The following is a 27,935-nucleotide window of genomic DNA, read 5'->3' as shown; positions in this document are numbered from 1 at the left end:
CATTTTGTAAGAATCAGTCCGCCGGACGATATCGGCCTGTCAGTTGTTCGGAACTGTTTTCGTTCGGACTGATAGTCAGTGGGCCCCTTAACCTACTTACCTACCTACGCTTTTTTCCCCAAAGTGTAATGTTTTCACGGACGTCACACTAAATCAATAGGTAGGTAGGTTAGGTTTGTTAGGTAGCTTCAGATGCCCGAAGGGCAAACCGCCAAGAAATAGGACGATAACTAAACGTTTTCATTCAGATATCATTCTGATGTCAATGTACGTTCGAATTTATTTATTTATTTCAAAATTTAATTCAGGCAACAAGGCATTTCATAAACTTAAAAACTAATCACTATTTTGGCGATAGAACGGCGTGAATTGACCTGCTAGGTTCAATGTAACGTACTATTAATCTTCCCACACCTGTAATAATAAGGCCAAATAATGGCAACCATCCCCCATCGATGGAAAACCGCCACATTACCGCCACCTGTGCCCAATGAGTAACGTCTATCCTATCAGTAATAACCACCGTAATGGCTATCATAATGACCACTAGCTGTAGGAAAATGTTATGAAAATAAGGTAATGTGCAAGGCCAGTCAAACATTTCAAGAAAGTTACAAGCCTTATTATACATACATACACCTGAAGGCCAATTCAAACTTTTGACCAGATTTGTTCCTTTGAGCCAGAGCCCGGAATTTTCGCGGCAAAACAAAAGACTGTCGCAATCTTGCTAGAGTTTTTTGATCGATATCGATAGTTGTGTAATAGAATAAAACAACAGTCAACCAAATAAAAACAATATTTCAAAAAAATATATTGTGAGGTTTGTATAAAATTATATAGAAACAGATACAATTAGTATACATAATATAATAATATACATAAATGGCTTTATAGTGATAAATAAACGACTGTTTACTCCCAGAGAAGGTTGAGAAATTAATGATGATCTACTCCTACATCACAAATCAAATATAATGTCATGTGCTGCTATGTGTACTGACGTAGGTTTAGAAGAAGAATTGCATCTGTTTCTTAATAATGTAACTTTATAAGAACCTCATGTAAATTGACTTTTTTTTTGTGGACCGTTTTTTTCTTCCATTACCCAACTATCAATATCGGTAAAAAAATGTTTCTAACTCTAACAAGATTGCAATAGCCTTTTGTTTTCCGCGAAAATTCCGGGCTCTGCATAAAAAAGTTGAATTTTATTAACAAGTGACAAAATAATTTGATACAAATTTTAAGTTGTCTCATGTCGGCTGGTGGAATTTACTTTCAAGTGATTATTTTGAAACATTACAAGTTTTACACTTAGTATTTCCCTCGTGGTGAAAAATTTTGAGGTTTACTCGGTGGCCAAGTTTGTTTAACCCCATTTTCATTTATAAATCTTGGAGTTACAATTTTATAAAGTTTAACACGATGATTATGATTCGGGACAATCAACATTTCATCAATTTATCATTGTAACGACGTTACTTGTTTGCTGGTTTAGTTTTCTTGGGTTATTTATAGTTAGTTACCTTCAAAATGTAGTGTGTGTTACGATGATTTATTCATAAGACCTTGGTGGCTTGGTGTTACAATGGTTTAAATATTAATTCCCTCTAGAACAGAATGTTATTCTGTCAACCTTGTTTAATACTTAAACAGTTTGTCGCTTTTAGTTCCAAGTCACACAAATCAATATTCCATGTTTTTATTGCTAAGAAGGAAAAATCCACACTATCAAACCATCCATTTCAATTTCACGCATTTAAAGAAAACAATAAAAGTCATAAGAAAATTTAAACAAATATTAAAAACAAAGGAAAGAAACTACACAAAATTAAAATTAATGAAGATATTGCGCATAATGGTAAGAATACTTTGTTTGACATGTAAAACTATGTTTTATAAAGGAATAAATGATTAAATGAATAAATGAAAAGTAATGAATAATTATAAAATTAGTAAAATACACAAAAAAAAGTTAAAGTAATAGAAATCAAAATGTAATGGGTGTAATTAATATGTCTAAAATAATAATCAATCCATTAATTTACCCCTGCCACAGTTTGAACCAGACATCCAGAAGATTTGAACCAGAAAGTCCTTATTGAAGACCATCTTTATCCGATCAAATTGTATGTAACTGTAATAGATTCCTTTTAATATTCCTAACGTCTTTAAGAATTGCCCTTTCATACCTTCTCATTGTTACTTAGTAGAACCTTAAAGAAACGACCATTGTAAATAGACCTGTCTTATCTCGAAGCTCAAAGAGTAGTGCTAAAGGAAATTGGTAGTGTATAGACTGTCGCGGGTCTGGTTATGATGGATGATATGCTCGATGGGATTCACGGTGGATTGAGATAATGTGAGATATTTTACGCGAATTGACTAGGGAAATGGGAAAAATTGGATTATAGTTTTAGACGTGTGTACATCACTAAAAGCTAGGAAGTAGTTTTTTTGACGGTTCGCTTTACACTCTTTACACCATAGAGAGATAAGTAAGTTTAGAGTGCTCACTTAAAACATCGGTTTCCTTAATAATAAATAAGTTGTATGGAAGGTATAAAACGTTTTATTAATAAGTATAGAACTCGCTTAAAAGTTAATATTTTATTAAGCTTAAATATTTTTACAAATTAGTTTTACCAGTTCTTAAAACTTATTATAAATAGGTTTTTATCTTTGTATGGAGTGAGCTTACTTAGGTATTTCTCAAAGTTAGAATTGATAGGTAGGCCGTAAGTTAAAAGACAAAGATTGGGCAAAGTCAACTTTGTCAATAAAATCCAACGTTAGGAATAATAAAAAAAAATATTTGTTACCTACCAAAATATAGTTGTTGTGTGTTGGTGTATTTGGTACCATATTAAAACACATCATGTAGTAATCAGATTTCATATGTCTTGTGACTAGAGTAAGACCATTATATAGTTTCTCGTTCAAGCAGCCAATATACAATACACCGATATATCGGCTTTCAGAGGTTTCCGCGCTCTGTCAGCCGTGTCAAGATGCTTTTAGAACGGTTATTGCATGAGTGAGAGCGGAGGCGGAAACTACATTGCCAAACCTGTATGTTTTGTTAAAAGTTAAGGGATGAAATACAATCCATAAAGGTTTTAAGCCAATTTAAGGAATATTTTTTTGTAAGGGCAGACTTCGATGAAAGTTAAGTGAATAAAAGGGTAGTTAGGTAGTAAATAAAAAGGGCAATTCAACTTCAATAGTTCTTCAACCCCTTAAAAATTTAAACGTTGAATATGAATGACAATTTAAGGCTTTAGTAAACATTATTTAGATTTTATATGGCAAAATGGCCACCCTATAATATCATATTTTTGAATTTTTTCCTTATGCAGAATTTTTAGGACTTAAAGGAGGCGATGAGGCTTGAATCGTGTATTTTTTTTAAATCCTAACCGTTAAATTGTGGTTAATACAGCTACCGACGACTCGCCACAGTCATAAGCGACAGCGGCAGCGTTATACACTCACACCACAGCCTTACCCATACCACGAGCGCGAACACCTCACTAAAAGCCTCTCCACTCGCCACTTATTGTTCCATTGTGCACCATTGTTTTGTTCTAGTAGCTTTCCTACCGTAACCCACAAACTGGTTATGTAATGCACTGGAAAAAAACAGAATAGGACTACTGGTGTTTTGTTGTGGTCGGACACAGTAATTAAATAATAGTCCGTTATTACAAAGGCCGGGAGATGGGGAATTGCCGGCCAAGTGTGGAATAAAGGACTGAGCGTTGCAAGGTTATTTTATTAACACCGAAGGCCGGTAATTCCTTTCCTAGCCGATGGTCTTATGTATAGATAGTTAGTTGTTTTTTAATGCGTGGCAGTATAAATTAAAACCAATTTTTTATATATAAAATAAGAGGTATTTGGAAGTCGGTTAAAAATGTATGTCACCCTTACCATAAAATCGAACTAGGATCTATTATTTATCAAACGGTATTAGAGTACAATTTGGCTAAGAAGGAACTTAGGGATCCGGCCTCCGCCACTGGAACTTTAAGATACGTCAAAAATTTGCTAAAGGTACGATATGGATCGGGTATTTCTTCAAACAAAAACGTCACTTTTGACATTGACATATCCGATCCATGTCGTATCTTTAGCAATTTTTTTTTTGACTCCCGTTCGAGCGCCATCTTGATAGTTAGCATCGTGATTAATTACTTTGTTTTTTGCTCATTAATATTGTTTAAAGTGTAATATCGATAGCTTATTATACAGTAAACTAATGTGGTAGTGTGCAGTAAATGGAGAATTAATTTTGAAGCGCGTTTAACCACCATCTTGGAGTCAACGGCCGGTAGTCCACGTGCTTCTTGTAAAGTCTAGCTATCGATTTACAAGAGCTAACAAATCACCGTACACTGTCTTGTACAACCGTACAATTTTTGTCGTTTTTAAACCTCTTAATACCTTGATACTGGCGAAATAGTCCCACTGGGCTGAAGCCATAATTTTAAAAGAAGAAGCAAATTTTTGACTTATCTTAAAGTTCGAATCAGGCCGTTATTCTTTAGTATAGTTATATGATATTTATTTCAGTTTATAATCTACTATTACTCCAGTACTTCACGAACTGTCGAGTTGTTGGGGTTTTTAGTAGTTATGTTAATAAATTAGCCAATGATGTGTTTTAAATTTGTACGTACGTATTATAATGTACCTCGTTCAACGCTTCAACAACGTTATAAAACTATAATATGACGACATCAAATGCAGGCCGCAAAATGCACCATTCCCGGTTTATTGCCAGGCTTGTTTACATCGCCGTGTTTGCTCATGTTTGGCCATTTTTACACAATATAAAACGTAACACGTAAAAAAATGCAAGATTTGCAGCCCAAAATGTTGTGAGAACCAATTCCACTTGGATGAAATCGCAGGCGAAGGCTAGTTCCATGATATATTACTGCTATTTTATATATGTGTTGTTTCCAAGAAAAAAGTCCCACTTTGTCGCTTGCCATAAGGACGCTTTGACAGGTTATTTGAATAAAGATTTAAAGATACACGCAAATCTAGCGACAAAGTGGGACCTTTGACTAAACTTCGGCACATAGATATATTTAGTAGACAGTAATGTATAAAAAGGTATTGTTATTTTTTTATGGATGAACGGTTTTTCTGAATACAGTATTACATTTAATGTATATTTTAAGATCGATCATTGGTATTAACCTCGTAAGGCTCACCATACAAATTTGGCCTATGTTTAATTTGAACCTTGTATAGTAAATTGGGCTGATTTTCGTTTGTTTGAGACAGCAATTAAACAAAAGAAATGCTGTAGTGAGACAGAATAACATTAGTACTTCATTTGGCGTCACATTCCATCCCTACAATCCCAGCCACATCCCCATCCCTATTTATTAAAGATTCTAAAGAGATTGTAACGGAGTGTACATTGTAATGTACATTGTATTGGGCCTTATAATTACAGGGAAGGTATTTAATGTCGACTGGAAACCTTATCGTTGAGTAAACCAAGCATTTCCTTGTAAGTCGGAAAGACGTTAATCGTGATTAATAATGCAGCTGAAGGCTAAATACGGCTGAAAAGTTAATGCCGAGCCAAGGCTGAAGCGAGGCAATTTTTATTTACACTACATTTTTTGTTGGATTATTTAGGTAGGTAGGCATTAACATCATCTTAAGAATGATTGCGGATAAGCCTGATTGTCCGCTAATGCTACACTGTGCGGGGCTACATTCCCCAATGGGCTCCATACAGTGGTAACTTATAGGTTAAGTGTGTAGGTTTAGGTATAGGTATAATTGTTAGGCTTAGGTACTAACCCTTTTGAAACTGTTTTTTACTAACAAAATGTATGTGTCACAGTTACATGAAAATAAATGATTTCAAATTTAAATTAAGATTTTACAATTTGCTAAAGTACTGATATTGTTATTGACCGAGCGTCGAAGGTCTCTGTTTCAGCTTGGCCAAAAATGCTTTCGTCTGTCCGAATGTTCTCTGCATCGCAGTTCTTAACCCATTCTCGTGAAATTTAGTGAGCATGTTCGGTAGTCAGATAATTTTTTTCTGTCGTTTCGTTTTTTGGTAAATGTTCAAGATGGTGGTATAGTTGGCATAAAGGACTTAAGTACCAGCGGGGTTGGCACTTATAGTTAAGACCATTGTGAGTTCACTGTGATAATGACTCAACGAAAATATTTTTGAACAAGTTTTGTTCATAGATGGCAGCACCAGCCTCTCTCGCTATAACGTAATTTTTTTTTATACTATGTTGGTGGCAAACAAGCATACGGCCCGCCTGATGTTAAGCAGTCTCCGTAGCCTATGTACGCCTGCAACTCCAGAGGAGTTACATGCGCGTTGCCGACCCTAACACTCCTCTCCCTCGAGCTCTGGCAACCTTACTCACCGGCAGGAACACAACACTATTAGTAGGGTCTAGTTTTATTTGCCTGCGGTTTTCTGGTTTTTTTGGCGGTGAATTCCGTAAGGAATTCGTTTAGGAGGTGCAAGCGCGCACTGCCTGCCCTTAGAGCTGGTCAAAGACGCCTAGTTTTACTAAGATGGCATATAGTCGAGAAATTGGGACGGGTACCGCCGTGGCGAGGTGGCCTAGGGGTTCATGGCGTTAGCCGCGATAGCTAAAGGCGCCGGTTCGAATCCGGCCTTTTCACCACTGCCAACTATGGAGGGCTTCGTCACTTTTTCTTTAATATATAACATCTATTACAGTGAAGATGATTATATTTTTACATTTTAAAGCTTATGAAGCTTAACGCGAGGTCTACAGCTCACATAGCCACTAGTGAAAATTCACGGTTCATGAGATACAGCCTGGTGACAAACAGACGGACAGACGGCCAGACGGACAGACGGACAGACGGACAGCGGAGTCTTAGTAATAGGGTCCCGTTTTTACCCTTTGGGTACGGAACCCTAAAAACTAAGTGCCTATCTACTTCTGAAACAGCAAACAGATGAATACAAAAGTTAAAACATCCCTTCCAAAGAAATGGTTACATTTACACACACAACTGAACATTACATTACATCCTCCATTACAAATATCAAGGCATTAAGGTAGTGGAGAAAGTTTTATTTTCCGCCCACTTAGCTGTTTAGTTTATGGCGCCCGTTTCCTTATGTTATTTTGGCTCGAAATGGCAAAGGTTAATTTTACTCACTTGAACGTGTGCCGACGACGTTTAGAAAAAAAACTAAGGCCATTTTTCAGTCACGATGTGTTTGTTCAGTTACAAGTTTTCATTTATTATTGTGTAAGATATTTGGAGACACGAATATTAATCCGTTCGTAATTAAGTCGCCTGAAAAAAGAGTAATTAAAACGATTATTTCGATCGTTTTTTGCTGTGCTAATAGAAAAGAGAAAAATACATAATAAGATTATAAATAAATATACACATCATACTTATATACAGGTTTAAAAAACCGACCAAGTGCGAGTCGGACTCGCCCACCGAGCGTTCCATACTTTTTAGTATTTGTTGTTATAGCTGCAACAGAAATACATCTGTGAAAATTTCAACTGTCTAGCTATCACGGAACATGAGATACAGCCTGGTGACGGACAGAGGGACAAACGGACAGCGGAGTTTTAGTAATAGGGTCCCGTTTTTACCCTTTGGGTACGGAACCCTAATAGGATCCAATGTGTCTCCAACGCAACTCATTTACTCCGCATTCAGCAAAACTTGGAAAATATACGGTTTCCTTACGTAGAGCGTAAAGAACCCCAAAAGCCGAATGCAGAATGCACCGGCATTGTGCACATAGCGAGTCAGCAATGCCAACCTTCACAATGCGATGTTTGTGCCCCGCATACGTTTGTATTGTGGTTCTTTGAAAATACGCTTTCATATTGCATTCGTTGTGGCGATGAATATGTATGATTAGAACTACACGAAAATAAAAACCGGCCAAGTGCGAGTCGGACTCGCCCACCGAGGGTTCCGTACTATTTAGTATTTGTTGTTATAGCGGCAACAGAAATACATTATTTGTGAAAATTTCAACTATCACGGTTCATGACAGACAGACGGACAGACGGACAGCGGAGTCTTAGTAATAGGTAACGTTTTTACCCTTCAGGTACGGAACCCAAAACAGGGTCATTTGATATTTGTAGTCTTTACTGTTAATCTCGTCGTCACCAGCGTGTAATATAAAAAATAAAATAAAATAATAATAACATATGGATGATTAAAGCAATAATGTGTTAATCCACATTCATTTTGCGCATATACTTAGTTTACCATTTTATTGTTAAATGCATGCTATGTCAATGTGTATTGCTAAATGATTCATTACAAATCAATCAAAACAAATTTCACCTTAGTCTACACATTAGGTACAGTCGAAGGCAAAAATATCGAGCCATTTGTCTGGGCTCAAAAATATGTGAACACGACTTTATTGTCTAAGGTGTAAAAGTGTACAAATATTTTTGAAACTTTGGGAATGTATATATATTTATGCCCTTGACTGTACACTACGTACTAGGTAATTGAATTGGCTGCATTTGGTCTAAGTTTAGTTTTTATTACATGCCATAATGCATATATCAATACTTTCTTATAGAAAATGTATAAGATTCGATGCCAAGATCCTTTCAAATTGGTTAATTACTGGCAATTGCGGGAAAAACTTTTCCTGGCTGTCTTCCAGATCAATTTGTTACTCTCTAGGATTTATACCCCACTAGCTACCTAACTAAACCTCGTTGCTGGCTTGATAATACATTCAAGCAAGGAGATAACTTTTTACTATAGTATTATAAAACACTGATTTAAACTTTCATGATTTTTACTCATTATAATCGCGTAAAATAAGTTTTAAATTTACCTCCGACGTTTCGAGGACGGCGTTGTCCCCTTGGTCTCGGAGAAGACCTGACTCTGAGACCACGGGGACAACGCCGTCCTCGAAACTTCGGAGGTAAATTTAAAACTTATTTTACGCGATTAAGTCCCGTCGTTGTGAATAATAATAAGTATTACTTACTATAGTCCAATACTACTATGCTCCAAATTCTCAATACTGAATAAGGTACCCAATACCTATGTTACTTTTAGTATTTTCTGCTTTGGACGTTGTTGAGACATTTTGGCCTATTGTAGTTCGGTGGTTTTACTGTACTGAGAAACTTCTAATATGCGTTAATTTGAAAGCTTTCATTTAGACTATTATTAAAATGAATATTCCATGCGAGAAGGAAAAATAAAGTTTATGAATGGAAGATAAAACCCGGACAACAACAAACAGAATATTGGTAATTAGCCTCATGCATGAAGTTTATTTTTGAACGAAATATGTTTTATTCGGATGTTTGTTACCGTTATATCATGTTACAAATGCATTTCCGTTTTTAAATTACCATTTAATTACTTAAAATTATAAATAAAAAGTACAAAAATTTGCCCGCGAAAAGCTAGTGAGCGAAACGCTCGAAACGCCACGTGACGTCACGCGTTCGACAGATTAGTGTCATTAGTAGCAAACGTCAGTTGGGCCGCCCAACGTGTGACGTCATCACGCTCTGTCGAATTCGCGCCAAAAATTATGAGCGTTTTTTAATAAAATAATGTTAAGGTTTGCAAAAGTATTTTTATCATTTCCGGTGTTCCAACGATATAAATTTGAATCCAAAAATAAAAATAAATTCATGCATGGAGCTAATTATATATACTTAAGTAACTTGTGGATCATAATTATACTCTTAGCTCTTATGTATTATATACTTACTCTGAAACCAAATTGACAGTAAATAAGAACAAAAAAATATATACTCATCCGTTTCTTTTGGGTGCTAGTACTAATGTAAGACAAAGATAGTTAGAGTATGATTTTCTCTGTTTCTCTGTCTATGTTTCAAATGAGACAGTCCTTTGACAAACTATAATTGGGAAGTTTTATGGTGCTGACACAACTGAACATGTTGATTCAGAGAACATTGTACCAAAACTAGCAAGAAACCCGAAGTCTCAGCTACCAACCCAATTAGGGCAGGGTTGGCACCTGTCGATAACGAGAGGTCGCAAAAAGGCCCTGACGACCTCATGTGCTAATACGATTGCTTGCCAAGCATGACTCGTAAGGGCATTTTAACTTTAAGTTTCAACTTCATTTAATAGGTAGGGCAGTTACAAAAGTGTCCTGTTGTTAGGTATAAATAACAGTTCCAAATCTGTCCAGAGTGGCGCTAGAGTAGCTATGAACTTAGCCGTTATTGACGGAGTGAAGAGAGCTATCAATGCTTTGAAACTTTTTATCAAATATACTTTAATGTTTGACGGGCACTTTTTTATTATACGAAGTGTTCTCCTTCCCTCTACCCTCCATACTGCCTTGGTACATAAACTTTAAAAAATATTGTCACCTAGCGTAACACGCAGCGTGTTGAGTAACTTACGATAGTAAACAGAACATAATCTAAGCGGGTAAACAGCATGCTCCATAAACCGTCGGTGTACGTCAAAATTTCAAATTTAGAACGGCGTCGTAATTTAGGCGCGTTCACAGATACGGCCTAGTTACACGAACACCGATCACCGTTTACCACTAGATGGTGCATATGAGACGACTGCCGGTCACCACATGCAAATTATGACCTTCGAGAGCGAAGACTTTATACTCTGGCAAACTTTGTCAGCAAAAAGGTGCTAAATTCAATTTTTTTATGGTAGGTCGGTCGATCCTTCTTGCCTAATATTTGAAATTTTGCTGCCTTTTTCAACTGACAACGCTGACTGACTGACTGATGTTTATTATTTATTAGCCATGCCGCCTGATGGTAAGCAGTCACCATAGCCTATGGACGCCGGCAACTTAAGAGTTGTTTCATGCGAGTTGCCGATCCAGTCGTTGCATGTTAAGATTATTCAGTAAAGTCCTATTAAGTCTCCATGTCGTAAACATAAACGTACCCAACAGTGCAGCTTGCGCCATCTGTTATTTTAGTCTAAAAGCTTTGACTTTTGGGCTACATGGCCATCTAACTACTCGCGGCCTAGTAAATAATAAATTTAGGATTATCTAATGGACGAAAACTATCGAGAAGGATATGGAAATCCTAAATTTACGTAAGGAAGACGCTCAGAATAGGAGATTCATAATAAGAAAAGAGCTGACCCCGGATCACGGGAAAAAACGAGAAAAGAATAAGGTGCTTCATAACCTACCTAGCGGGAGGTAATCAACACACGAACGTGTACATTTTTAATATATTAGCGAAGTGGGTCAGGTGCACACCTGCCGTTTGGGAGTCGTTGTGCGCGCACCCTTATCTTTTATCCGTCGTTTGTTTCCAGAATGTTGATCATGTGTGGCGGTGCCATTTGTCATTTTGACGAGAATTTTTGTCGGTAGATAGGCGTGTGATGAGAAGCTATTTATGTGATGTGTTAAAAGCGATCAAAATCATTAGATTGTTTAACCTAATAGTGATTATTATCAAGTGGCATATACAACTATTTTTTTTCATTCTTTTTAATTATTAGCATTTTTGTTACGCCATCTTTACATCTCATATTTAGAAATTTGACAAAAAACACATATTTTGTATGAATCACAACAAAAAAATCCTGTCTGTAGCTTAACAGTGACTCCCGCCTGGCGACTTTCAGACAGTTATTTGACAGTTGACAGATGTCAACACAGCATAGACCTTCTTCTGGCTGGCAAGTTATGTTTGCCAGACTATAGTAGAATATATGGGTATACAACTATACGTGTTGCCTGAAATAAAACTTTATTTATTTTATTTTATTTTATAGTATGGAAATTTGCATTCACGAATGTTTTAATTTTTACTACAATACTGCTTTTAGTTCCCTAGCAGTGCTGAAAAATAAATAACACACATACAACACACATACGGCACGCATTTCTCACATAGGCAAACGAGACACGTGAAAAATAAATAAAAAGTTCTAAAAAAGTTTGACGAGCGATTTGTACGGTAAATCTAATTCTTTTTACTGGCTGTCTGGCTCGGTGCGTCGACCATCGTCCGTTCAGGTGCGGATACAATCCCTGGATATACAATTAGGGGACATTGATACCGGGCGGGTGAGGTTGGTGCAATACAAAGCAGAAAGCGATTTATCTAACATAACCTGAGGCAGGCCCAGGCGAAGATGGCGGGACGACTTTGACGCCTCCCTTAACAACTGGCCGGAAGAAGCGCCTAATCGGGTGTTATGGAGAACCAGGGGAGGCCTTTGCCCTTTGCGACACTCAAGTAGGCTGAGAAAAAAAAAAAAAAAAAAAACCTGAGGCTCTACCGCGAAACACGAAAATCGGCATTTCTGTATCTACTTACCTCTATCGCTGGAATATGCATCGCTCATGCAGAAAGGCAGATAACGATTTCGATTCTCGCTATGTATGTGTATGAATATGTGAATCAAGTGGACGTGAGTTTTGCCAAGAAGAATTAGCTATGTGCATGACGGCTCTTCCCACCTATGTAAAGTAGGTACCCTTACCATGAGTTTCACTCGGCCTTAAACGATAGCGACTGCGTTAACTCAAGCGCGTGCATCTCGCTTGCACAGATATATCAGTACGAGAGATGCATTGTGAGTTAAGTTTACGCAGTCGAATATGTCAGTGTCGAACTCGTGGTAAGGATACAGGTCTACCTTTCCTACTTTTAAATAAATAAATAAATATTGTAGGGACATTCTTACACAAATTGACTAAGTCCCACGGTAAGCTCAAGAAGGCTTGTGTTGTGGGTACTCAGACAACGATATACATATATAATACTTGTACAAATACTTAAATACATAGAAAGCATCCATGACTCAGGAACAAAAATCTGTACTCATCACACAAATAAATGCCCTTACCGGGATTTGAACCCAGGACCATGGCTTCACAGGCAGGGTCACTACCCACTAGGCCAGACCGGTCGACAGACTTTTGGCTTGTGTAAGTACTTTTCTTTTGTGTGGGGACAAATATGACCTTTCAAAACATGGACCACACTAGAACGTTCGGGCGGGTTTAATAGATAAGATTTACGACGGCACTCATCTGGTCAAGGGGTACGCGGTAATTTGTCACGAAGGGCGATTTTGTGTGTATAGCCACATACGCAAAACGCTTTCCAAAACGCTAGTTGTAGCGGTAACGCAAACCGGCCAAGTGCGAGTCGGACTTGCGCACCGAGGGTACCGTACTTTTTAGTATTTGTTGTTATAGTGGCAACAGAAATACATCATCTGTGAAATTTTCAACTGTCTAGCTATCACGGATCATGAGATACAGCCTGGTGACAGACAGACAGACGAACAGCGGAGTCTTAGTAATAGAGTCCCGTTTAACCTTTGGGTACGGAACCCTAAAAAACGTTGACTTAAATTTAATCAAACTTTTGAAAACTATAACCCGAAAAAACCTGCTTATTTTCCATTTCGTTCGTATGATTGTTACTAAAATTGATCTCTGATTGGGGCGCAGCAATAACTCTTTATTTGAATACGAGCAAACTCGCAATCTACAGTTGTATCCATCAACCAGTTCAATTTAATCATGTAAAGTCCAGCTCACATTCCATTAGAAAACTAAAAATAGCCAAACTACACGTTATAGAAATAGAAATACCTCCCTGCCAGCTGGTCGATATTGTCGTGACTGGCCGTCGTAAAAAAACAACGTAGGAAAAAAACAAAACATTAAATTATACTGTAATAAGCCGAAGGCCCGAAGCCCAAACAGCCAGGGTGATCGACCGCGCGCTCCTAGATTTTCCACATGGGAAATTTGCGAAAAAGTAAATTGTTTATGGTCGCTTTTTTAATTACGGTAAAGGGATGACAAGAATGAATTTGGCCGCAGCTCTTGTTTATGGTATGCCGACATGTGTCGATGCTTTGTAATCGAGTTTATAACAATAACAGCATATTTTCGAAATTTAAAACATTCATATCAGTATGATCAAACTAGTGGCTAGACGGAATTTTATTTGCTGTGCAATAATATTATTACCACTTTATAGACGATATTGAAGGTATTATACGAAATATCAATAAAAGCGCCTATTAAATTCTAAAATCGCAGTCCGAGCCAGTTCGAATTTCAAATTCTTACTTGGAATTTGAATTTAGAATATTGGAAACGGTTGCGTTCTATTGTAATCAAAAATCTGGCACGGTGGAAAGAAAACGAACGAGCGCTGTGTGCCAAATTGCCAAGTTATCTGCGTTTTATTGAGATGTCATTCACCGTATCTTTTTAAAAGATTTTTATTTTTATAGTCTACTATATTTTTAAAAGTTTAGTCTATATCTTGTCAGATGCTAGAGATTATTCACCCCACTTTTTTTTTTAAAGATCCAAATGCTGAATCAAATTCCGTTGAGTGTTATTTCTAATAAAGAAAAAAATACCATTCAGAAAAGCGTACTAATAATACCTGCAGTACATGGTTTATAGGTGTATTCTGCATAAAATGTGCTTAACTGTACCTTTTAGAAATAAGTACCTAGGAAATAGTAGGTATATTAAAATAGTAGTAGTAGTAAGCTCTTTATTGTACAAAAATACATATTAAAACAACAATCAAGGTACAAATAATAATATGTACAAAGGCGAACCTTTAAAAATACCTTAGGTATTATAAGACACAAATTAAGCTTTCCTTCAAGACAGCTGGCTGCCAGAGATGTTTTCCCGTAATTTATGAAAATACAAATCATACGCTCCAAAAGCCTTTCTTCACTCACAGATCCAAAGTAAACCTACTCAAATAACTCCATTAGGTTTTTCTTAATACTGTAATCTGCTCTCAGCGGTGTATTAATAATTAAAAGAGGGCAGAATGATTATTCCCGGCTGGGGGTTTTGTTTTAAAGAATGTAAGCCGATTTAGGGGACCCCGTGTTTGGTTCGGCTTTCGAGAATTATGGATTAAAATTTGCAGGTCGGATTTCGGCTTCAATTTCAATTAATATTCTGGTCAATTGCATTTAAATAAAATAAAAACTCATTTATGGAGTTCAACTCTTATTATATATTTTTTCCTTATTATATTTTTTTGGTACAAAATTTAGTACGTACCTGTTTCTATATACCTAGTTTCTGGATACCTACACGTAGGTACTTACAGTGAAAAGGAATAATTAAAAAGCGCCCTAATACTTTGTCATAATCATAATTATATTGATCTCAGTTTAGCAAAGGACCACCCCACATTCGTCATTTCATAAGACGCGGAAAGTCGAAAACTTTTCAAAACTAAAAAGTAAAAAAAGAAAACAAACGCACCACTGATCGACAACTTTTATTTTTAAAACGCTTGTTTGTTCCAAATCTAAAATCATAAACAAACGAAAACAATTCAAATTTCGAACGCGTCATTTGACAGCGTCGCGAACGGAAGCCACCCGCTAATGAAGTGGCGACGACGTCAAGTGCACTTCCTCTCTGTCTCTCTTTCGCACGCGTGTTCAATAGCCTGCCGTCTCTTTTTGTCGTAGAGTATGCAAATCCTCGCGTCTAGAGATTATGCTCAGTTGGCGAGTTTGATCCATCTACGTAATGAAGTACGTTGAGGAAGATCAATCCGGCTTTTGTTGCCTTTTTTCGAGGCTCTCTGTAAAATGTCACAGTGCTCCGTTCTTATGGTAAATGAAAAGTGTGGTGAATAGGAGCTTTATTGAGAGATCTTCTCGTAATAAGATGCCAGTCTCTATATGAAAGAGTTGTAGAATAGAAATGTCTGTATTTTTACCAATTTCCTTTTTTGTAGCTAGGGCTATACTCGTATTTGTATTAAGTCTACGTGAACCACAAGCTTCCACGCCATTTCAAACGAACTATTACGTTTTGGAACCCGTTATAAAAACATTTTTGTAACTATTACCAGTACCTACGATAATTTCTCAATGTTACTTTTACAAAATAATCCAATCTTAACCAACAGCGCTCAAAGAAAATCTTGAAACAGTGCTCAAAGTGGCAAGTTTTCAAGCTACGTGTGGAAGCACTAAATTACGAACTAAGTGAATATTCCTATATTGTCTATGCGCGGCACGCGCTTAAGTTGGCAGACATGGAACTGATGGCTCGAACCGTGTACGGAAATTTTGTTAGTGATGTTGGCATTGCTTTCTCCCTATTATGAAGTATACCGATTTATCAGTAGAAAACGGCGGCAGATAAAAAAAATTGTAAGAAGTTTTGCAAGTCATTTCCGTCAGTAGAAAAAAATACAAATTTAAAAATGTAGGCGCAAAGGGTCAACCCATAGAAAATTGGAATTTCGCGCCTTTTTCTTATCAAAGTCGGTTTGGCAGAGGAAATTATTAGACTGACAGCATTTTGGGTAGTATGCCGATTGATTGACGTTTAAAATGAGTAACAGTATTTCTTTAAAGACTTGCATATAAAGAAACAAAAAAATATAATTTTGACGACAGGTTGGCGTAGTGGGTAGTGACGTAGTGACCCTGCCGTTGAAGCCGATGGTCCTGGGTTCGAATCCCGGTAAGAGCAATTATTTGTGCGATGAGCACAGATATTTATTCCTGAGTCATGGATGTTTCCTATGTATTTAAGTATTTGTATATTATATATATATATATATCGTTGTCTAAGTACCCACATCACAAGCCTTATTGAGCTTACCGTGGGACTTAGTCAATTTGTGTAAGAATGTCCCTATAATATGTAATATGTAATAATAAGAAATATTTTATCCTCCTAAAGTCCCAGTCATTTTTGCAGATTTGAATTTAAAAATTTCTTTAATTCCATTATAGTTAAAAATTCGGTTTGCATTTGTCCTTTTAAAAGGACATCGGAACTAGAATCGGAACATATAACCATATGTGACCACAATATCCTGTCCACAGTAAAATGAGCTCTATGTTCCTCGCATTAAGGTTACATGTCGCTTGTTGCAGGATGGAGGAGACAGTGCGATCGCTGCTGCAATACAAGGGCCGCGTGGAAACTCTGAAGCAAGAGAAGGCTTCGCTATCTTCCGCCCTGGAGGTAAGCTACATTGAAAATTGTACTTTAACCCTTTAGAATATGGTCGTAATTGCTATGACTAGGTGGATCAAGTTACGAGTTTGCTGTAGGAACAAACTGAAAATTATCGTGTAATTTTTTTTTGAACTAACGTACGTATGTCCTGGTAGATACCGAATTAGGAATGTCTATACTTACCTACCATCATCCCAATTCTTATGTATGGTTCCGAAAGCTGGACCCTGAAAAAGAAGTTGGTCAACAAACTAAGGGATTTTGAAATGTGGATTTATCGAAGTATGCTCAAAATTAAATGGACAGATAGAATAACAAATGTTAGAGTTTTGGAAATCATGAAAAAAGGTTTAGAAGTAGTATCAACAATTAAGAAAAGGAAAGCAGCATATTTTGGACATGTATATAGAAACAATAAATACAATTTACTGAAATTAATAATTGAAGGAAAAATTGAAGGGAAGCGTGGTAGTGGTAAAAGGCGCACATCATGGACTGGAAATTTAAGAGACTGGTTAGAAGTGAAGAGCCTAGATAGACTAATTCGCATGACTGAACATAGAGAGACATATAGACATATGGTCGCCGACCTCCTGGACGGAGATGGCACGTGAAGAAGAAGAAGAATACTTACCTGGCTTCATTTTGAGCAAATCTTTCTGTTTAAAATAAAAATAACCTCGAATTCGAAGAAAAATTAATGCCAAGCATAATTTTTAGTATAGAGGAGTATAAAACATACAAGAAACATTTGAGTTATTTGAGCAAATCTTGATCGAGCAGGCAGTTTTTGTCATTTTAAGTATATAAAAAAAACATATGAATTAAAGCTGGTCAAATGTTAAATATGTACATTTCTCGAAATAAATTTTGATATCGGCACATCTCAATGCGTCTTTATAAAATATTTATAATATGACTAACAACGTCCCCGATATTTATAAAAATATATCGCATCGATCCCTTTTGATCGTAAATTGCCCGAATTCCCCAACTTGTCATATTAAAAATTCAGTAAGAATGCTTGCATGAAACACCAGTTTAAAACGAACTTTCATTTTATTCACTCATAACATCACTCGTCTCTCATCTTGTGATTCTAGTTACGCTAAATTGAACTTTATCTCTTTTCTTTAAGACTACAATTGCAATAGCTATACGGGTTACATTACGTGCTTGCAATAGTGACACTTTATTATAATAGAAAGTTGAACGAGCTAGGGCATTTCGAACTGGAGCTTAACCCAGCATAACCTGACCTACCGTTCCGTTACAACTATACGTAAGATTATAGCGCACTTATAATGGTTCGTCTGAACATTTGCTTCGCTTCTGCTTTGTAAGCAATTGGTATAACATTAAAAAGTCAAAGTTGGCTGGTGATGGCGCTTTTCAAGTGTAATAGTAATAGGAAATATGCAAAACATTTTCTGGACGTACGTAGTATAGCCGATTTCTATTTTCTAAAATAGGTATGGAATTTTACTGGAATTTTCTACTGATTCTGCATTGTAAAGGATATTGCATTTTTATTCAATGGCTTTTCAATTCACATTAAATATAGATAATCAATAACTATGCATATAATATATGTAGGCAAAAGTAAGTAAACAACAGGCGGTGTTATCACTTTTAAGCGATTTATTCTAGTTAACCTTCGAAATTATCTTTAGGACCCCGTCTGTGATTTCGTTTTAAAATTAACATTCCGCAGTTATATAGTTGGTCAAACTAAATTGTCAGTAAATAAGAACAAAAAAAACTAATATACTCATCATTTTCTTTTGGGTGCTAGTACTAGTGTAAGACAAAGATAGTATGATTATCTCTGTCTATGTCTGAAATGAGACAGTCCTTTGACAAAATATATATATTGTATACATTTTGATATAAGTACATTTTGTTCATTTCAATATATTCACTCCCTATCAGTACACAAGATACAATACAAATCTGACACATCAAAGCTTCCAAAATCACAATAGAAAATAATCAACCTTACTATCCCAACCTCCTATCACACAATCACAACCACTTAAAATTAGAACCTTATTAAAACGTTGCAAGTTCCATTTTCCACAAGCAAAAGACACAAGCTACGATTTGGACAAATCAGTATGTTCCCGTTTCGCTCCTGGTCATTGTTGCTCCCCCATCAACGTCACCGTTATCTACGCATTTGAATGGCGAACGCGAATTTTGATTTTTCCATTTCCCGTGCTTTTCAATACCTGAGTATTTTCACCACTTATAAAACTCGACTCAAACTGTCCAGTGTCATTGCAAACTCGAGAGCCATAACAACTATTCATATTTAGGTATCAATTTAAAATGGTTCTAGTAAGGCTAGTTCTCGCTTGAGCTTTTAAATATAATGCCTACTTACCTACCTGTACCCATTGTGAACGAACCCCTATTTTTAATATCGGCCCTTAACTTTTTGCGTTGTCAGCGTGGGTGTCTCGCCGATTTTTCGTGCTTTTTATATTTTTGCTGACTTTTTCCTGGTGTTTATTGCAAATACAACTTATTTTGCGCGTCGTTATTTACTGGGAATCAGAGAAAATATGACCGCCAAGTTTTTAACTCGTTTTTTAAAGGCAGTTATAAAATTAATTTATGAAGTCCTGCATCCAAGCACTTATCGAAAGAAAGACGACTAATTACGCAAAAACGCCCCTTCATACACACTCATAATCCCTCAAAGAACGTCCAGTTATGACCAACCAACGTAACTTGATCTACCCCTCCTTCAGGACATAGACGCAAGTGGATATAGTTCTAAAAGTGTGAGGGGTCAGAGTAATTTGGTGAGTATCTTCGAGAATTAATTCGCATCTGCAGGGGCAGTAATCCGAAAATGATCGCCTGTCCCCCTCCTCGATAAATGGGTTTTAATATCGCTAAACGACCGGGCAAATTAAGAAAAGACCGGACTGAGTACTTTTTGCACTAACTTTAGGTATAATGGTTTAAAGGTCCCTTTTTATAGTTTTTCGTAAATAACTCGTAAACGGTAGCCCGTAGTAAAAAATGTTCTTTTACATTTTTTTTTTTTTGATTTATTTATTCACTTTAAATATTCATACAACTTTTGCCAGCATGCCACCATTGTAAACCTCTTTGGTTTATGTAATAGTTGGCGAGTTCGCGCGGTCCGATCCGCGTTTGCTTAATACTATTAGGTATATAATTATATTATACTATTATATATATATAAAACTAATCTATACACATCAAATCTCTGCATCTATTTTATACATTACTCTAGACTTAGGTAGTATTTTTTTAGTCTTGGCATACATCTGCCGTGGTTTTCAACAATGTTAATGAGATCAGTACATTTTTAGGTAAGGTGTTTAGTATACATGGGAGTAGAAAGTCAGTTACTCTTTTACCGTATACATTGTTACTTTTTGGAGTTGTATATGCAGGTAGATAATCTAAGGTACGCAAATTACTGGAGCGAGTATTTTTATCTAATGATGGTATAATTACACACTCCTCTGTAACTAAGGACAAGCAAAACCTATCAAAAACGTTAATAACTTTGCAATGTTTAAATAGACCCTTTTTATCATTTTTATACTTTCCTTTAATTTTAATTGGTACAATTGTTTTTAAAAGTGCTGATTGTAGGGTAGGTTTGAATGTCCGCCCGTAGCTTGTGATACCATAACTTATAATTGAGTCGGCGAGTGATAAGTACGAGTATAGCATACGTAGTGTATTATATGGGAGTTTGTATTTAAGCAATGATAAGTTGGCCATGACGGATCTAAGTTTTGAACATATGTGATCTATGTGTGGTCCCCAATATAGACAATCTATATAGATAATCTACAAAAAAAATCCTACAGCTAAAAATTAGTTCACTTTCTGCTAGGACCCATATTTAAAAAGATTTTAAAGCGGGAAAGTTACTTATAATCAATCCTAAGATCGTTCTTTTTAGTTTTTCGTAATAACTCGTAAACGATAGCCCATAGCAAAAAAATAGTATTTTACGTAATTAATTTGTATAAAATTTTCTACAACACAGATTGTCCCAAAAATATCACGTCAAACTGACACTATAGTATGTATTGCATAGTATGTAGTGCGTATTTTGGTAAAATACGCTTATACACGAATCATTCCCCCCATTTTTCCTTCGTTTGGTGGCCTAATATTTATTATGCGCGTGCGATAGAGTTAGCAAATGGCGGGTCAATGAACGAAATTCCTAACCAATACTTGCTATTACTGTAACATGTATTAGTTTTCAATAGAGCTGATAAATATGACTTGTAAACGAAATACGAAGTATTGTCAGACATGAGGGGGGCGGCACGTGGCCTGTTGTTGCTGTCTTGCTGTGACTCATGCGATGATGCATCGGGCTACCCCTTAGTTTGCACTTTATAGTCCGGCAAGAAATTGTAGAACATTATTGAGGGCGCCACTTCCTACGTAACGTCTCATTTCTGACGTAAAATGCTAATGACGTAACATGGCAACAATTTAGTGTGGATTTTTTTTAGTTCTATTTAATTTAATTTCTACTAAGTATTTTATGTCGCACTATATGTCATTATTTTGTTTAGTTTTTTAGATATGTGTAATGGCTGTAAAGGGTTTAGCTTTGAGTATGTCCACAGGAAACAGACGTATCTAAATAGCTGTATAATTTATGTCATCAGCACTGAAATCAAAGCAATAAAGTTGAAACTAACAAACTGTTTCAAGAAATACGAAAATTATATATTCTTTTAAGTTCCGATGTCCTTTTAAAAGGACAAAATCAAATCGAATTTGTAACTATAATGAAATAAAAGTAGATTCCAAATTCAAAACTACAAAAAATTATGCGGAGACTTGGAATGATACCTATATCAATTACACTTTGCCCAATACTACCCAAAAGTCCGTCTAATAATTCCCTCGGGTCACTTACCTATTTATACATTGTTGTCTTCCCAAATTCCATCTACCCCAGACAGATTAACCAACATTTATAATATCACAAGGGGCCTCACAAATAACCTAAGATGGCACATTAGAAATACTTAAGACTAAGATGGCTGCCGTAATGGACGGCTGTATATAGTTTGATACGGTCTCGTGAGGGACAGATTAGTTCAAATGGCCGTGACAGCTAATGTTTATTTGTGTTTTTGCCCCGACAGCGTTACTGAGAAGATTGGGATATTTCGTCACTCGTAAGGCTACAGTAAAAGCTGCCATACGTGGAACCACCCAACTATTGTCCTGTACCTACAATTATTTACTTACTTTGTTGTTATAGCGGTACAGAAATAACATCATTTGTGAAAATTTCAGCTGTCTAGCCATCACGGTTTATTAGATACAGCCTGGTGACAAACAGACGGACAGCGGAGTCTTAGTAATTGGGTCCCCTTTTTACCCTTTGTGTACGGAACCCTAAAAATCAATAAATATTATACGACAATCTTACAAAAATCGACTTAGTCCCACAGTAGGTAAGCGTAATAAGGCTTGTGTTGTGGGCACTAAGACGACGATATACTAAGTATGTACCCCTAAAAATATCGCAAAATGAGTCTCAAATAAATTAATTAAACATCGCCATGGTCACGGCGCAATCTGGGTTTGACACATTAGCATATTAGCAAATTTGAATAACACCTTAAATATTCGTTTGCACACAGCATAACCGAGTAGCTGGCAACACAATTAGTGCGCGGGTGTAGATGCGTGAGGGGTGCACCCTTCTAGGGATGGGCAGAGACAAGCCTAGGTATTAAATAGTTATTTATTTAATTTAACTTATTTATTTTGAAACTAGAGAAAAATACTCTTCTTATTTATTTAGGTACATAATATATATAGGCAAACAATTAAAATATACTTGGTCAAACCAAATTGGCAGTAAATAAGAACAAAAAAAACTATAATCATCCTTTTCTTTTGGGTGCTAGTACTAGTGTAATACAAAGATAGTATGATTCTCTCTGTCTATGTTTGAAATGAGACAGTCCTTTGACAAACTATAACAACAAATTAATACTAAAATCAGATGTTAACACTCAGCTGCATGTGAGATGGAATAGTTTGTCAAAGGACTGTCTCATTTCAAACATAGACAGAGAGAATCATATTATGTTTGTCTTACACTAGTACTAGCACCCAAAAGAAAAGGATGAGTATAGTTTTTTCACCTCAGCAGCTCGAACAAGCCTACTTTTGTCACTCCCTGGAGTGAGGAAAGTGCGACTTTCCTCACTCCAGGGAGTGAAACAATGTAGCTTTTTAATTTAGTGGCCATGAACTTCATACTACGGTACGGTACGGTACGGTCCGGTCCGGTCCGATCCGGTCCGGTCCGGTCCGGTCCGGTCCGGTCCGGTCTCGTCTCGTATCGTATCGTATCTTATCGTATCGTACATATTATAATACTTTTTTTTACTGTTTATTCTGTGTAATTCTAAATACATTTTAACCTTTAATATGTTCTCACTACTGAGGTGAAAAATTATGTGTGCAACACGAGAGCAAAGTTATTTTACATCTCGTGTTTTTGAGTCCCTCGCTACGCTCAAGATTCTACCTTAGAATCTTTCGCTTTCTCGGGACTCAAAATAAACACTCGCAAGAAAAACCAACTTTCCTCTCTTGTTGCACAAATAACTATTTTTTGTTCTTATTTCTCTGACAAGGTTTGCTTGACCAACGAGAACAGGTCTTCCGGTGGTCCAGAGTATGAATGCAAAGGACAGTGCTGGATAATGTGTTCCATGGTTTGGGCCTCTCTCATCATGTTTTTCTCATGAGAAACCATGAACCATGATGTACGAACCATGGTTCGTACTCTACTGATTATTCGTTTGTATATCACGGTACTTCAGTTTTGAGGTGTTCCATTTGGTATTGTCTTAGCCCCTTATTAATAAAACCTTCAACCCATAAAACTTTACGGGCCTGATTTAGATAAATTATGTTTTTATCCGTTTCTTACAAATACGTAAGTCAAAATTACAGATAAAGACAAACCATTCATAGCTAATTCAGGCCAGTAACGCGTTTATGAATAAATTAATAATCAACAATTGTTTAAATAATAGAAATATTAACGGCTTGGGGTGAGATATGAACAGGTGGCTATGTAATCGACAACACTTCGGTGGCTCAGTTGGTATAGTTAACGCTATCTCTACTGAGCTCGTTCACTTACGTACTAACAATGGCATTATGTTAAACAAAAGCCATTATTTCTTTTGTGCCTGAGCGCGTGGCCTTTGTGCCTGAGGCTCCCACACAATAGCCACGCGATCAGGCACAAAGGCCACGCGCTCAGGCACAAAAGAAATAATGGCTTATGTTTAACAGAATGCCATTGTCAGTACAGGTAAGTGAACGAGCTCAGTAGATAGACCGCATACTTATAAAACGTTGCGCTGGTGTGTGGTAGATTGGCAACATGCCTAGTTATATAAACGACGTGTGGCCTATTCAAAGTTCTGTTGTGTCATTGTTATGATACGAACATGACACACAGCGTTTCGTGCGCATCAAAAAGCGGGAGCAAGATGCATTCAACTGCAAGTGTTATTAAAATTTCTTCATAAAAACAACGCCATTTTTCTGGAATTTAGGTCCCTAACTTGATGCGGTTATGAATAAGTACATAAACTCAACTATGCGCATGTAATATCCCTAGTGTTGCAGGCGTCCATAGGCTACAGTGACTGCTTACCATCAGGCGGGCCGTATGCTTGTTTGCCACCGACGTGGTATTAAAAAAATAACTATTTAAAGTATTTAAACCTAGAATTAGTTACCCATCCCTAGCCGTAACTGCGCCCTTGCACTTTGGAAGGGTGAAGCTGAATTATTGTTTAGCGGGGGACCTTTTAAACCGGGAAACCCCAGGCATTGTGCATTGCCGATTTCCCTTCCGCCATTTTAATGTCCGAGTGCGACTGGTGTGGTTTGAGGACTGAGAAACAGCGATTCTGATTAAATAATTATATATTTACTTACCTACTTTCTTACTTTTTCTTACCCAAAATGGGTCTTGGCCTAGAGGCCAAGAACACAAGAACACGCCACTTTGCCCGGTCCAGAGCTATATCACGCCAACTTTCGCCGACGCCGAGCTCACGGAGATCCGCCTCCACTCCATCCGCCCAACGATATATATTTATTAAGACAAATATTAAAACAGTTCACACATTTTCCATTCGCGATAAATTTTGGACTTTAAAAACGTAAGTCCTTTCAATACTATATCTTAGAACCCACGGAAGTTTTGTAATTAGTTTGCTAAATAAATACACGAGTTAATTAAAAGAAAAACATTCAATGAAATACATTAAAGGTGCTGATAGACGAGCGTTTACTCGAGCACTTCTGTTCGCGAGAATGCTCAAGTCTCTAAGGATCTTTATTGACATGCTTATTATTTCTTAAGTTTCCTCGATTTCTCTAAGATCCTGTCTTGATGACATTGAGACTAACTGGGAACGAAAACTTAAGTACCAAACAAAAAAAATCCATCCAGTTGTGTAAAAACTATAACCCAACTACGGATTTTGTTCGTATCCAAAAATATAAAAATAATTTTCAATAAAATGCAGCGCCACAAAAATCTCGCGAAATTGTTTCATCACTCGCACCACACTGAAAATTTGTCTGTATTGTCATTTGTACGTTGCGTGTGTGCGTTTATTACAGTTCCGAGTATTTTTCCCTAACCGACTACCATTGAAACAGACTGACCAATCTTCAACCTTACTGAGACGAGATAAGAACTACCATAGTTCTGTTAAATACGTGAGTACCTGGTACGGGGGCGTCGAGTGTTTTTGTGGAATGGCTACGTTTACAAGTTACATAATATGTATTACCTATATCGTTACACTTGACATATGTATTGAAATGGGTTGGCATTTCGATATAGTTTTACGCCATCTTACATATGTCGCATGGATATGTTTTTGTACTTGAATATTAAGTATAAGTTTTGACTCTAAGTTCAATATTACAAACGAAAGATCGTGTAGAACTTTTGTACTAAATTTGAACCCCGATTGCACTTCTTAGGATCTCGTAAAAAAAAATTTAGTATAAAATTTAATTTTAGTATGTAATGCTTTTTCATACATAATCTATCTATAGTTTGTCAAAGGACTGTCTCATTTCAAACATAGACAGAGAGAATCATACTATCTTTGTCTACACTAGTACTAGCACCCAAAAGAAAAGGATGTTTTTTTTTTTGTTCTTATTCACTGCCAATTTGGTTTGACCAACTATATATGCGAGGTATACAGCTCAGAGAGCCACTTGTCATATTAGTAGGATAAACTGTTACAGTAGAGTCGCAAAGAATAGATAACATTGTTACACATAGCGTCCGCAAAGCTGAAAACTAGAGCAACGCAAAATATGAACTAACCGCTCAAAACAAGAGATTCGCATTTTAAACTGCGAACAAGGCAAGTTATCCATTACGCGATCTACGGGTAGTACGTAATTGCATTACTAGCATCCTGCGGGACGGCTACGGGACGACTGCGGGACGGCTGCAGGGTTGCCAGGCGTATTTCCCTAACTAGTTTCAAAAAAACCGGCCAAGTGCGAGTCAGACTCGCGTTCCAAGGGTTCCGTACATAACACTATTTAAACAGTGTATTTTTTATGTGAAATGTCTTTAAAAAACCCGTAGGGGTCGAATCAAAAACTAAGTAATTAAGTCCGACTCACGCTTGACTGCACATTTCTTATAGGTTTTCCGGTGATCTATAGATAAAGGATCTATTTTGTGTATTTTTGTTTCAAAATTTTTGACCCAGTAGTTTTCTTGAATAACTTCTAAACTATTTATCTTACAATTATAAAAAAAAATATATTTGAGATTCTCACAATGAGCTCTTTCATTTGATATGTAACACGATCTAGTTTGACAAACTTTATTTTTTAATTTTCTCATTTACCCCCCAAGTGGCCCCCGTGGGTAAAATTAATTTGTTTACGTCACATGTCCATCTTTGGGTCACAAACTTACATATGTGTACCAAATTTTAACTTAATTGGTCCAGTAGTTTCGGAGAAAATAGGCTGTGACAGACGGACAGACAGACAGACAAACGCACGAGTGATCCTATAAGGGTTCCGTTTTTTCCTTTTGAGGTACGGAACCCTAAAAGTACCCTACTTTTGACTTTCATGCCGCAATTTTCCAGGATTTCATTGTTTTTAGAAAAACTGTTAACACATTCACTGCCATCGCGAGCTACGCACTACCAGCGTAGCCAAGAACACAGGTTTTCCCGTTTATTGCGAAAATCGCATACGAACAGACAACCCGTCGCTGGCATTGAAGTGTTAAAGTTAACACTTCAATGCCAGCGATAACAATATAACAAAACTGCTATTGCAAGTGAATGAACTTTAGGGTTAAAATTATCGTATGAAAAGATTATCGTGCACCTCTCAAAAAAACCCTTACCCCTAAAAATTACTATAAAAATGGCAACCCTGCAGCTGCGGGACGAGAGCGGGATGCGAGCGGCAGGAATCGGTCGCATAGTTCCCTAATGAAACCAATGAACTGCCCGCGTAAGACGCGATGGTATTTTGGACCAAGATTGTTTGAGTGATAATTCTATTATGATATGTATGCATACCTACGTGTTTCTTGTTTTGAGGTTTCGAGTTTGAAAGCCTAACCACGTGTCATAGGTGTTTTTATGATAAGTATGTCGTTCCATACAAATATTATTTTCGGCTTTGTCAGCACTTTTAAATACTCTGCCCATTTTAATGCATTTACTGGTAACCTACGCTCGTCGCGCTACGCCGTAGCCTAGCCTAATACATCAAGCTGGAGGCCAATTCAGAGAGTATTTTTTTGTTATATATTTATAATAGCAGCTGATCA

General features: G+C 36.7%; 1 protein-coding gene across 5 annotated transcripts in view; it reads left to right on the top strand.

Annotated features, from left to right (window-relative positions):
• LOC134742211 (uncharacterized) overlaps window positions 1-27,935 on the top strand; it is a 547,188-nt gene that overhangs the window by 495,333 nt on the left and 23,920 nt on the right. For all 5 annotated transcript variants that reach the window (XM_063675216.1, XM_063675217.1, XM_063675215.1 and 2 more), the window contains one exon: window positions 16,945-17,035. In XM_063675216.1, coding sequence (XP_063531286.1) covers window positions 16,945-17,035 — 91 coding nt within the window. The remainder of the gene's footprint in view (window positions 1-16,944; window positions 17,036-27,935) is intronic.

The sequence above is a fragment of the Cydia strobilella genome, chromosome 6, assembly GCF_947568885.1.
Source record: "Cydia strobilella chromosome 6, ilCydStro3.1, whole genome shotgun sequence".
Taxonomy (NCBI): domain Eukaryota; kingdom Metazoa; phylum Arthropoda; class Insecta; order Lepidoptera; family Tortricidae; genus Cydia; species Cydia strobilella.
The sequence above is the reverse complement of the archived record's forward strand: the minus strand, read 5'-3'. Positions and strand labels throughout refer to the sequence as shown.